At 35.3% G+C, this 12,378-nt stretch overlaps 1 protein-coding gene across 1 annotated transcript in view; it reads left to right on the top strand.

The window, feature by feature from the left end:
• LOC129777755 (histone acetyltransferase KAT7) overlaps positions 1–12,378 on the top strand; it is a 224,144-nt gene that overhangs the window by 169,581 nt on the left and 42,185 nt on the right. Inside the window, exon 7 of the mRNA XM_055784217.1 lies at positions 11,042–11,199. Coding sequence (XP_055640192.1) covers positions 11,042–11,199 — 158 coding nt within the window. The remainder of the gene's footprint in view (positions 1–11,041; positions 11,200–12,378) is intronic.

Below are 12,378 nucleotides of genomic sequence, written 5' to 3'. Positions count from 1 at the left end.
ACTTGAAGAGGTTCCTTTTGTGGCTGTGACCCTGGAAAAACATTTCGAGCGAGCGATTTACGTGTGATTGGTATTTAAATATTGTCCTTCACCGATGTATAAATTGCTCCTTATGGACGGTTCGGGTAGGTAATCAACAAGGGTTCAGAACAAATGTATGGGAAAACGGGAATGCCAATTTTAGTTAATTTAAACTGTTTATGCGTTAGGTAATCAAACTGTGTAGCACATCAAATAAATTTTGGTTTGTCCGAAAAATGATCATAGTTTGTCCAGTTCTAAAAATCACCATTTTTGAATGAAGGTAATCATGTGGCCAAACCAACATCGGACAAACCATAATTAGAATTGAGGTCATCGAGATGTATTAATTACATGATTTAGATATTAAATCTAATACAAATTGTGTGCAAGCATGATGTTTACAATAATTTGTAAGGGTTATAATCCAGAAAAGGTCTGAATACGTACTAAATAATCATCTGGTGATTGATTAAATGTTGGATGAAATTAGGGGCGCGTTGATACCGATAGAAGGTGCACTTTATAATCCTTTAAAACATGTGAATCCGTAAAAATCTGTACATATAAAAATGGATTTCTGTCTGTCTGTCTGTCTGTCTGTCTGTCTGATTCTTATGGACTCGGAAACTGCTGAACCTATCAACATGAAAATTGGTGTGTAGAGGTTTTTGGGGCCGGGGAAGGTTTTCGTGATAGTTTGAGACCTCTCCCCCCTCTCTAAGGGGGGACTGCCATACAAATTAAACACAAATTTCTACATTACTCGAGAATTTATTAAGCAAATGAAACGAAATTTGGCATATGGAGATTTTAGGGTGCAATAAATAATTCTATGGTGGTAAGACACTCCACCCCCTCTCTAAGGGGGCTGCCATACAAATGAAACACAAATTTCTGCATTACTCGAGCTAGCGAAATTCATCTTCGTTCGAAACTGGAATTGGATTTTAATGTGATGAAATGCACTCCTATATCTTCTTCTATCTATACAAAAAAAAAAAGGATTGCCGGATGTGTTGATAGGAGCAGAACTCGAGGAAGGCCATTTAGGGCTGTCTTTATTCTATCATATTTTCTGTATAAAACATTTATTCCATGTAACGGAGAAACATGTTATTTGCAAGTGGTTGAAAAATGAACGAGAATTGTGTCTGAAAATAATCTGATATTATAATGATGAGTTTTGTTAAAAATACTAGGAATTTTATAGTAAAAGTTAAATTCAACGGGGTCGATTAGAATATTAATCAATGAACAGTTCTGCGATTGTACCCATGAGCTTGTTCATAGTAAGAAAACGTGAATGTTTGAAGGTATTGATAACAAAACACCAATTTTGGGCGGGACGAAGTTTGCCGGGTCAGCTAGTATCTTATAAAACTACTGTAAATCATTAGAATATTGTTAGAATACTATTGCATGAATTATATGAAATTCGATAATATATGATTGAATATTAGCCGTTATATTTCTGGATCAGCACAAATGTTCGTCATACTGCTCTTGTACATATTCAATACTTGTTATCACCAGAAAATATTTTTTGGACTCGGTTTCCATTCTGGTTGTTTTTCTTTGTATTTGTAACATTTGTTGCTACATATTTACACAACATTTTTATATTAATTACACAATATAGTGATCGACTTTAAACGGAGAATCCATTCATGTAAACTTGGTCTCGCAACACTGTCCATCCTGGCGGTAATTTGTGCATCCCAGCCCAAAATCTGTGTGGGATAGGTTCTGTGCGCGCGGTGAGAGTCGCTTCCGGTGTGCACACATAAATATACCGTGTCGAAATACTCACACAATTCAACCGCGTATCGCTTCGTGCGATAAAATCCCAACCTCACCCAACCAAACATTTCGAGCCGGTTCGTCCCGGGGGTCACCGTAAACTATCCCACCGTATGTATGTACTCTGTCCTCTGTCGAATATGTGGTCATTACCACTCACACACAGCGCCTGAGGGGGAAACGCAACCGTAACCATCGGGAAAGTTCAAAAAACTTTCGATTCACCCGGAACTTTTCGGTTGAGCTGAAGTACCGCAGAATAGTACTATGAAATTTTCCCGCCAGTATCACACCACCATTCTGAGCCGCCAAGATGTGTTGGGGCTGGAGGGTGTTAACTAACACTACGAGACAAAGCGGAAGCGCTCGCGAGGGTATTTTCCAATCGTTACACTATATTATTATGTTTTTGTAACGGGTGAATGTTCCAGCCGTATGTAGTTGAAGTGGTATACTAGCATGGAATTATTTACGTGGAGGTCGAACTCTACTATATTTGTTGATGTAATGCCTTCGCTCATTGCCGTCTATTATAAGTTCAATGACAGGAAGGTGAATGTCGATGATTGAAAGTAATTCCCGGTGAACAGTGCGATGAGGGTGAGGGTGCGATGTGGTATACGCAAAATAACTCAATGAGTAATTGAATATCGAATATTTTTCTTGTATTTTTTGTTCTGCCTGACAATTAAAAGTTATTATTTTAAATGAAAATTTAACGCAACATCCTCAGTCGAACGTTTTTAAATATTATTCTGTTGAAAACATTTGTGTGTCCTTAAATTAGATCCTTTCTGCAAAGACGGACACATTTGTTTAATTGTACCCTACGGAACATTTTACCAAAATTACCCTACAAGATAGGATTGAGTGATTAATTAGTCTGATTTTAATCAGCTATTGAAAGAACCATAAAATTTGCATAAAATTTACATTCTTGGCATGGCAACATTTCGTCTTGTTCCGTCTTGAGTAAATTGTTTCCCACTCGCACATGAATACAATGTTATAACTCTCAACGGACACTTGCGCGTGCCTTCCGTGGAAAGTTTCGACCACTCGAAAAGGGAACTTCCTCTCCCTCGAAAAAAAAAACGCAACTTACAAAACGGTTCCTCTGGAAGTGTCGCCAAACCGCCGCTGTCTACCCCTTTGAATATGCCTTTCAATGTCACAATTTATGTGTGTAGCTTTAACCGCGGCAATGAGCTACGCCAACAAGAACACCCGCTGGCGCCCAAATTTAGAAGGAACGACTTGGCTTGGTCACGATCGCCTCGGGCACGGTTTGACGAATTGGTTCGTGTATGTATACACACACATTTCCTGGAGCCGCCCAAATATTGCAACGCCGTTTGACTGTCCAATTAGGGCGCAGGCGAAGGCTTCACCGAGGCGGATGGAGCAAAAATATTGAGCGTAAAGTTCATTAAGACGAATTTGCAAATGTGAAAATTAATGTAATTTAATTTATTTTGGCAATGTGGCCCACCGACTGGTCCGAATGTCGGCGTAATGAGTAATGAACATGTTATTTTCATTAGGATGGCCATTCCTTGGCAGTTCGATCGCACATTGCACTTCGAAATTGGAAGGCCCAGATTGCGATCGGGAGCGTTCCGTTTAACGACCCCGAGTCGTTGGAGTCTACCACCTTGGGGTGGTAATTTCGATGAAAATGTGTAACGATTTTGCAGTTCCATGCAATGACGGAAGAAACGGAAACGAATTGTGCATTTCAGATTGACAAAATCAACCATTCTTTTGGAAATACATATTATGCCAATTCTTGTACGGATGATATCTACGAGTGTTTTTCATATGTGTTTGAGAATTGAAAGATTGATTGAGAATTTAACAAAATCACTATTGTGAATTGTGATTTTTTACAATAAAATTAGCTATAGTTTCTTCAATACATAAAATTTGTGAATATTTATATCAATACTGGAGACTAGGCTTTGTAAAAGGGAATTCCAGTTGTACTTGGAAAAATATCCGAATTTTTAGGAATGTTAGAGAACGTGCTCGCTGAAAGTATTCATTGTGTGACTCATCGATATCCTTGGCTATTGCAGGACAATTACTCCGGGAAACACTCGTTTATTCAAGGGACAGTGAAATAAACTATAATATAATAATTCCGGTTATGAGGCTTGTTCTCAGCGCTGGTCGTTAAATGACAATGTGCTGACCTGTGTTTTCCAGTAAATAAGTACGAAACTTTGTAAAAGATCAAGTAAAAAACGATTCCCTTAAATTTAGGTCAAGAAGGTTGGTGTAAGCGTTTTATTTACCATGCAGATATCTTCAAAAAACTTGATGATGCAGGACAAGAAAACCAATCTGATTTACTTCCGAAAAACTCTTCAAGCCAGTGCACAATGATCCAGGAGATGCTTTTATGTGGAAATTAGCTATTAGAGTTCGAGCGTTATTCTCTAGACAAAAACTATCTTAAACAAAGTTGTTACATATGATAGAGAGATCATTTTTATATTTTTTTCATTTTCAAAAATAGGGTGACCAAAATTGTCGATGAAATAAAAAATATAACTTTCTTATCTTTGTAGATAGAGGTAAACATAGTTCGACAATATTGTAGCCCCAATTATTTGAGATATCTTTGTAGAAAAAAGTTTTTTTTTCTATATCTTGAAATAACCGACATAGCGCCTTTTTTAAGTTGCGTTAGGGTCAGCATGAAAAAAAACAGTGTTTTTTGTTCTAACTTTTTTATTTCAAATTCTACTTCGGAAAATTTTTAGAGCTTACTAATACAAACATATTTCGATACAGAACTTGTCGATATCTCAACCTCACCTAAAGTTACTGATATTTCTTCCCAAAAATATATTTTGGTCACCCTATTTTTGATAACATAAAATGAGCGCTCTATAATATGTAACAACTTTGTTGAAGACAGTTTTTGTCTAGAGAATAACGCCCGAGCTCTAATTGCTAATTTCCACTTAAATGCATCTCCTGGATCATTGTGCACTGGCTTGAAGTATTTGCATTCAATTATACATGCAATTTCGTACAGTTTAAACACAATAGTTGTCCGATATGATTAGAGTTTGGAGTAGTTACGAAATTTAGATTGTAGAAATAGAAATACCTGAAATTGTATCGTTTTACAATAAAACCAAGTTCGGAGTAGATGTAGTTGGCCAGATGGCACGCAAATATAGCGTAAAAGCAGGGTCTCGTAGATGACCATTACAAGTGTTCTACTATATTTTGGACTTGGCAGCAATCAATTCGTGGAATTTATACAAAGAGACTTGTGATGAGAACATAACCAGAAAACAATTCTTGTTTCAATTGGCAGAACAATTTTCCAATGAACATAAGTGCTGCAGAAAACAAGCTTCCTCCAAAAAACAACCAAACAAAGCAATGGATTGTACTACAGAAAACTTAACTAAAAGACCTCTAAATCTTGTCAAATACAATTATGCAACAAAAACAGAGCCATGTATACTTGCAATACACGCAACAAATACGTTTGTGGCAAGTGTACATCCAGAATAACATGTTCTTGTAAGATATTTGTCTCATAGTCATAGACCTATAAATGTAAATATGAACCTTTTTGTTTATTTGTTTAATTAAAAACATATGAAGTGCTATGAATATTAAATGTTGTTTTTGACTAATCGCATTCTTTCATTAACATAAACTAAGTAAAAAATACAATATGCGCGCTAATAAGAAATCCGTCAATTTGACAGGTGCGGTAGAACTAGGTATTCATGATTATTAACCATTTTCAGAACCAATTTTATAATACGCAAACAGTGAATGATTTTTGGAAAAATCGGCATCATGTTCGTATTTTTTAACCTTCTTAATAAAATGTTTTTCACATCTGCTTATTTTATTGCATCAGTAATTCGCTATTTTTCATCCATAGATCGCTATTTTTTTGGGGCTCAGATTCCAAGACATCGTCACTGACCAAATTACCACTATGACCAACTAGCTTCGCTCTACCCTACTCGCCAAATAGTTGATTTCCACGTTTTTTACGAAACATTGTTTATTTTTTAATAACATAAAGTTACAGGACGAAATGTTAACAAAAAAAAAAAGGGCGTACAGAGTTCAGTCTGGTAGGTAAGTGTAGAAGTGTGAGTATGGCGTTATAATTATGCAGCAATATTTTTCCGAACTTTACTTCTCACACATATCAGTAAACATGTGCTTCGATTCTAACCTTGGTATACAACATTGACGAATGCTCAAGATAGGTGAATTCACTTTGTATATGGTTGGTGTCAGACCGGACTAAGTAACAAAATAAGAAAAAAAAATAGTTAATAGTGCCAAACAATTTATTAATTTACATTCTACTCTTATCAGATCATACTTATGTTGCAAACAACCATTTTTATGGCATAAATTAATTTTGACTTATCAGCAAAACCCGACGAGTCAGAGTGAACCAAGTGCATACGATCACAGCCACTAGGGAGAACCCATGTTTTTTTGCCAACCAGAAAATGGAAGGAATTTCAAATGAAATATTGGATTTCTCTACATCAAAAGATTCTCTCTTTCGTTCTTCAATAAACACGTAAAAGTAACTCATATTGAAACAATGCTTTTCAGGCAATTCATAGTTATTTAAAAGTTGATCAAATATATTATTATATCTTGTTCAGACAGAGTGTACCAAATCAGAGACATAAGTCAGAGAGTACAAAAATATAACCACTAAACTTTTCCTGATCGATTTCAAATCCAACCATGGTCTTTCATTAACTGCAAGTACTCTTTTTCAAAATCACGCCAACCCGTTTGTCGTTGAAACATATTTTTTTAGAAAATCACGAATTGTATACTAATACTACGTATACTAATCGTTTATTGAGAGTTGGTAAGTAAAATACTGTTTCAAACCATGAAACCGGTTTGTTCATTTGTATAGCTTTTATGTAGGAAATTCTACAGTTTAAAATCCACGTCGACTGCGTACTGAATAAATGATATGATTTCAAATTGTGCATACAGAGTGGACTAAGTACACATAGCCAGTCGAAAAAGTCTATTGATTGACCTTAAAAAGTTTTTTGAGTTTGTTTTGTTTCTTTACACGGTTTTTACGAGTTTTTTTAGAGGATTTTCGAATTAGCGTGGTTTTTTACGCGGATTTTCAAATTACGGCGGTTTTTTTACGAGAATTTTGGAATTGACGCTGTTTTTTCTTACGCGGGTTTTTTACTCCTTAAAAATTAATGTTTCATCCGTAACATTCTTGGTTGTAAATTCTAGGGATTGATATGTTTGTTGATTGATTATTTTATGAGTAATTCATATATTCGAATTTAAAAAAATACATTTTTGAGGAAAACATATTTTATTTTTTCAGTATATTTTTTTTTTCAAATCTGTATGATATATTTGAATGATAACATCAACAATTTCTTACACATCATTCTCCGACCAAAATTCTGTTGGCCTTATAGTGTTTGAGTTATTTTTTTTTTCATACCGACTTTTTTAGAAAAATATCCAACTCAAAAATTATAGGATCTAAAAAAAATTTTAATCAGAAGATTAAATGTAGGAAAGTATCCAAATTTTTATTCAAAAAAAATACCGATAATTTTTTTTTTAAACTACGCTAAAAATATTAAAAAAATTAAAATATTTTTTCTCATTTTTATTTTAAATTCTCAAAAAAAAATTATATAAAAAGTTCATACAATAACCAACAAGTCATCCATACATTGGAATATTGGGTGCTCCTGAAGGAAAAGCGTTTTTTATTGTCGAAAAAGCACAAAGCCATTCTATGAAATGCAGGTACAGACAAACCTGTTTTTGTGCGGTCCCTTTCCGCGTGATTCCTCGTTTGTGCGACTCTTTTTGTGCGATTTGATTATGACATCGGGTCTTGAATCACACAAACTAATCGCACAAAAAGCAACCGCACAAAAACAGGTTTTCCTGTAATGTGATTAGAAACATTTTGTATTCAATGTTGTAGTAAACACTACCAATAATGTTATTAAGTTATTAATCATCAATATAGAAACATTAAAGAAACAATACTGGATATGGAATAATGAAAATAATTTTTTTTTTCAAGTTGGACTTCACGAGTTTATAAGTTTGCTTTTTGTATATGGGTTACATTAGTAGCACTGTTAATGACATTCTTTCCAAATTTCAGCTCAACTACTATTTTTTATCAGTTGACTTCGTGAAGGTTATTTATTTGGAAAGCTTGTAATTTTCGTTCGAAGTTGAGAGTTCTGACAAAAAGAAAATAATTCAGAAAAACAACAAAAACGACACTCCATCGAAGAAACACAAGTGAACCAGTGGTATGAACGATTCAAAAGGGATCATAGGGCTTTCATTGACGATATTCGTTCCACGAAGCTATCGTTATCGGAAACTGAAGGAAGAAAATAGGTAATATTCAAATAGTTGAAATCATAATCTGGCGATCAGAATTTAGTTTACATCAGTTTAAAGCATTTTGCGTGAGAATTTGGGAAAGAAAGCTTCATGATTTTTCATGACGATCATACATCGTCATCGTTTGTTTATTTGTGAGTTTCATGAGCTCATGAACAATTGCTTATTTCCCTTATTTCCCCATTTGTTTTTTTTTGCTATTCCACTACTTTGAATAACCACTGCGATAAGCCCGTTTGAGAATATGGAGGCAATAGAGCAAAAATCGCTGAAGGCGCTAATGACTGTACCAAAAATTAAATTCCAGAATGCTCTCGGATTAATGTGCATGCCGGCCGAAGGGGATTATCTCGAAGATGATAATTAACATTTCGAAGATTGAAAAAGTATATTCTTTTTCATGAATGTTTTCAGATTACACGAGATAAACACTGAGAATATTTAATCTATTTAGTGATTGTCATTTTCGAAACTGACATATGAGAAAGATTTTAACTTGCTCGTTCCACTTCAGCCACAGTCATTTTCAATTTATTTATTTTAGTCTACCGGAGTGAAGTGGAATCGGTATATTCTCTACGCATACTGAAACATCTATTCATCTGTTTCCATCATTTATGCTGATGTTTCCTTTCTATTTGGAAAGCAGAAGCTTCAATTGAAGATTGAAACAGCTCGAATTGGCTATATTCTTCGATCATCGTGTTTCATTCCGCATGTGACGGGACGCTCGCAGCTATTCAATTGAAGGTTTCATTCGTTTCATTTCACCAGATGATCTGTCCCGGACTGCCAAAAAAGTGTCATTAAAAGAGGCATAGGGGAGTATAGCAGACACGCTTAGCACTACATCAACAGTGCCTGCACCTGATTACTTATGGTGGCGTACTACAAAACCTTTCGCCTCGCCATTTTCATTTGTACCAGTGAGTACGCTTCGAGTACAACAACGGCCCTTCATTTGAATTTGAGTGAACGTGAGTCGAAAGAAGCGTGTAAGAAGAAGAGATATTTTCGCTGTTGAACATAAAAAGAGAGCAGCTATAGGGGAAGTCCGGGCAAGACGCCCCTGTTAAGCAAAAAAGGATGAAACATGTATTTTTACTACATATTTCAACGTTTCTTCACATCCACAACGTAGCCACGTTTGCTTTCTTTGTAACGAAATGAGCAATCACGATTACGAATAGGCAAACCAACAGAAATAATGAGAATTCTAAGCGCATTCATATTACACCGTTCTCAAAAAAGCGAGATAAGATGCCCATATGCGTGTCCAAAACGCACCACAACAAAGAGTCAAAATGTCAAACAAAATCGGAGCATTTATTTTAAATAACTCTTGATTCGCTGCTTATACCCTCCGCTCCCGTTACGTTTCTACCAATTAGAATCATCATATGATCTCGGATTTTCGAGGCATTTTTGTTATCAAACGCCGAAAACGCTAAAGAATTTTGAATCCAATATTTTTGTTTACAAGCGTATCAATATGTGCCGCTGTTCATAAATATATAACTACGTACCGCTGTTCACAAATGTGCTACCAGACTTTTGGCGTTTGTATTTATGAGTTTTTATTATGATTCTAAGGTTTGCATTATTCTTAATCATGGATGAATTTTAGTAGTCAGAAACATTGAAATAATTTTGTTCGTTCTGGTACTTATCACATAATACAAGAAAAGATGTCTGAAAACGGTTTTATGCTTTTCAGAAACTATTTGGGTATAAAACAATTGCAGAAAATATCTGAGTGAATTGGTAACACTGGAATTGACTAACTCTCTTTATAAATTTCCATACTGGAGCGATATGCCCCATTATGAGATGGATTATAAAATTGCATTTTGGTATAAGAAATGATTTTTTACATTTTTTTATTCAAACTCAATTGATAGCTCTGGTAACATTTGAGAATGTATTGGAGTTTGCAAAATTTAAATAAGTTTTTGAATGCTTCAAAAGTCTTATGACAGAAGCGGTCAAAGTTGCATGAAATCATGCAGTTTTTAATATATTATTATTTTATGAAGATAGAGGTGGTTTATGGTGCTACAATACATTTAATTGTATTCATAATGGAAAAAGCAAACTATAAGCACAGAAAAATCCTGCCGATTACTGCGTTTCCCATGATTTTTCATGGTGGTGCGTTTTATCGACACGGTGCGTCTTACCCAAAGTTCCCCTATATTGAGCCAGCGTGAATAAGGCGCAACATGAAATACAGTAGGTTTATCATTGAGTGATGTTTTGTTCACGAGAGTGACTTTGTAAGGTATTCCCATAGAAAAAGAATTTTCTTCTCTGTTAGTAACGTGTAAAGGGCAAACAAATTAGTGAGAATATTTTTTTACAAATAGAATCTCATGTAGAGTCCGTGTAGAAAGTGGAAAGACCATATTTTTGTAAAGAAAATTAGGATTTTACATCGCCATAAATCCCTATTTCACAAGGCGCTTGAACAATTTCCTGGCCAAAAACTAAATGACCTCAAATCATCTGTTTGCAGTTGAAAGACGACATCAAAGAGACTTCATGGCGAAAACGGAAGTCAAAAATACGTTTATTAAAAAAGGTTTCCATGATTGGATTACTCGTCGGCATAAGTTTATCATTTTGGATGAGAAATAATAAGTTTGAATGAATCAGCATTTTATTTCATCAGAAATAAACAGAATGTAGATGCACACAATTTCCCAAGAATGCTCCAGATGAAGACTAGCATGTGTAAATGTGCAAATAACTCACTTGATTTTGTTGTCATTTTCCTTTGCAGGTTACTTGTTAACACGAGTTGAGGGCAAAATTGGCTCTCCAGAGAAACCGTTGTCCGATTTAGGGCTGATATCGTATCGATCCTACTGGAAGGATGTGCTGTTGGCTTACCTTTGCTCCCGACCTGGGACTACGCTCAGCATCAAAGACATTTCACAGGTAAGGATTTATCCGTTCGATTGACTCATCAACGGCCGGTTGCTCGAAAAATCGAACAAATCCTTTGTTAATTTCGAATGTCTGGTTCGTTAATGGGTTAAGGTATAATCATGGTAATATTAAACCCTCTGAATCATAGATCACGATCATTATCATTACTCTTAAAACCAGAATGTAGAGCTGAGTAACCTGATTTTGATTTGAAATTCCTTGTTTGAAATCACATCCACAGCGATTTAATTCGTATATAGTATCCTATGGAAACACAATTCTAACCATAACTTCAGAGTTTTCGTTCATCCTGAGATTTTGAAGTAAATGATGGCAGCTCATAAACGATGTTTCATGAGATTATCGATGAATCATCTGATGCAGATGTTTTTTTTAAACCGATATACATTCACTGTGAGCAGTTTAATATCTATTATATCCAAATTAAATATTAAATAATTTTAAGTTTTTTCTACCTATGAAACAAACGAAACTGACTCCAATTTTGATTTTTTAGGAGAAGTAATTGTACATAACAAAAAGTTGAGCATGTCCGTGTATTAATTAGGCAACACCTCGATGAGACCGCCGTGGAAACTCCTGTTCGGTGGTCCCAAAGTGATCATTGACAAAATGAGATCATTCTCTTCGGGCACCTTCACTAATGACGATTGTGCACCTCCTGTAATGATGATAAACCCGGCAGAAAATATGCTATCGGTCGATAATTGCAACTCCATTGCGACGTTCCGCATACTACTTCCATGCCTTGACATTATCAGAAGCACCACGACCGTCGACCGTCGTTCGGCGATTGACGCATGTGGTTCTAATTCTTCATGTTTCCGTTCCGAAACAATATATCAGAATATGCAGGAATAATGATCATGCGAAAGGTAAAAATTGCATCAAAAGCGGTCCGAATTTTTAATATCGTTGCATCATAAGATGTGAACCACTTCCCTGCCAGTCTGTCGTGTGCCGCGACCGATCGACTTTTTTCTTTCTACGATAATGTTTGCTCTGTTTGTAAATGATTATAAGCGGAACATATTTTCATGCTTATGTTATCTGAATGTAAAATGTCCCACATGAAGCTAATAATGACGGCAGCTCGTAAACGATATTTCATGAAATTATTGTATTATAAGTTTGCTAACAGCTTACTTACTCGCAACCAATCGATGG

The sequence above is a fragment of the Toxorhynchites rutilus genome, chromosome 3 (genome assembly GCF_029784135.1).
Source record: "Toxorhynchites rutilus septentrionalis strain SRP chromosome 3, ASM2978413v1, whole genome shotgun sequence".
In the NCBI taxonomy this organism is placed as follows: Eukaryota; Metazoa; Arthropoda; class Insecta; order Diptera; family Culicidae; genus Toxorhynchites; species Toxorhynchites rutilus.
Note: the sequence above shows the minus strand (reverse complement) of the source record. Positions and strands in the feature narration are given on the sequence as shown.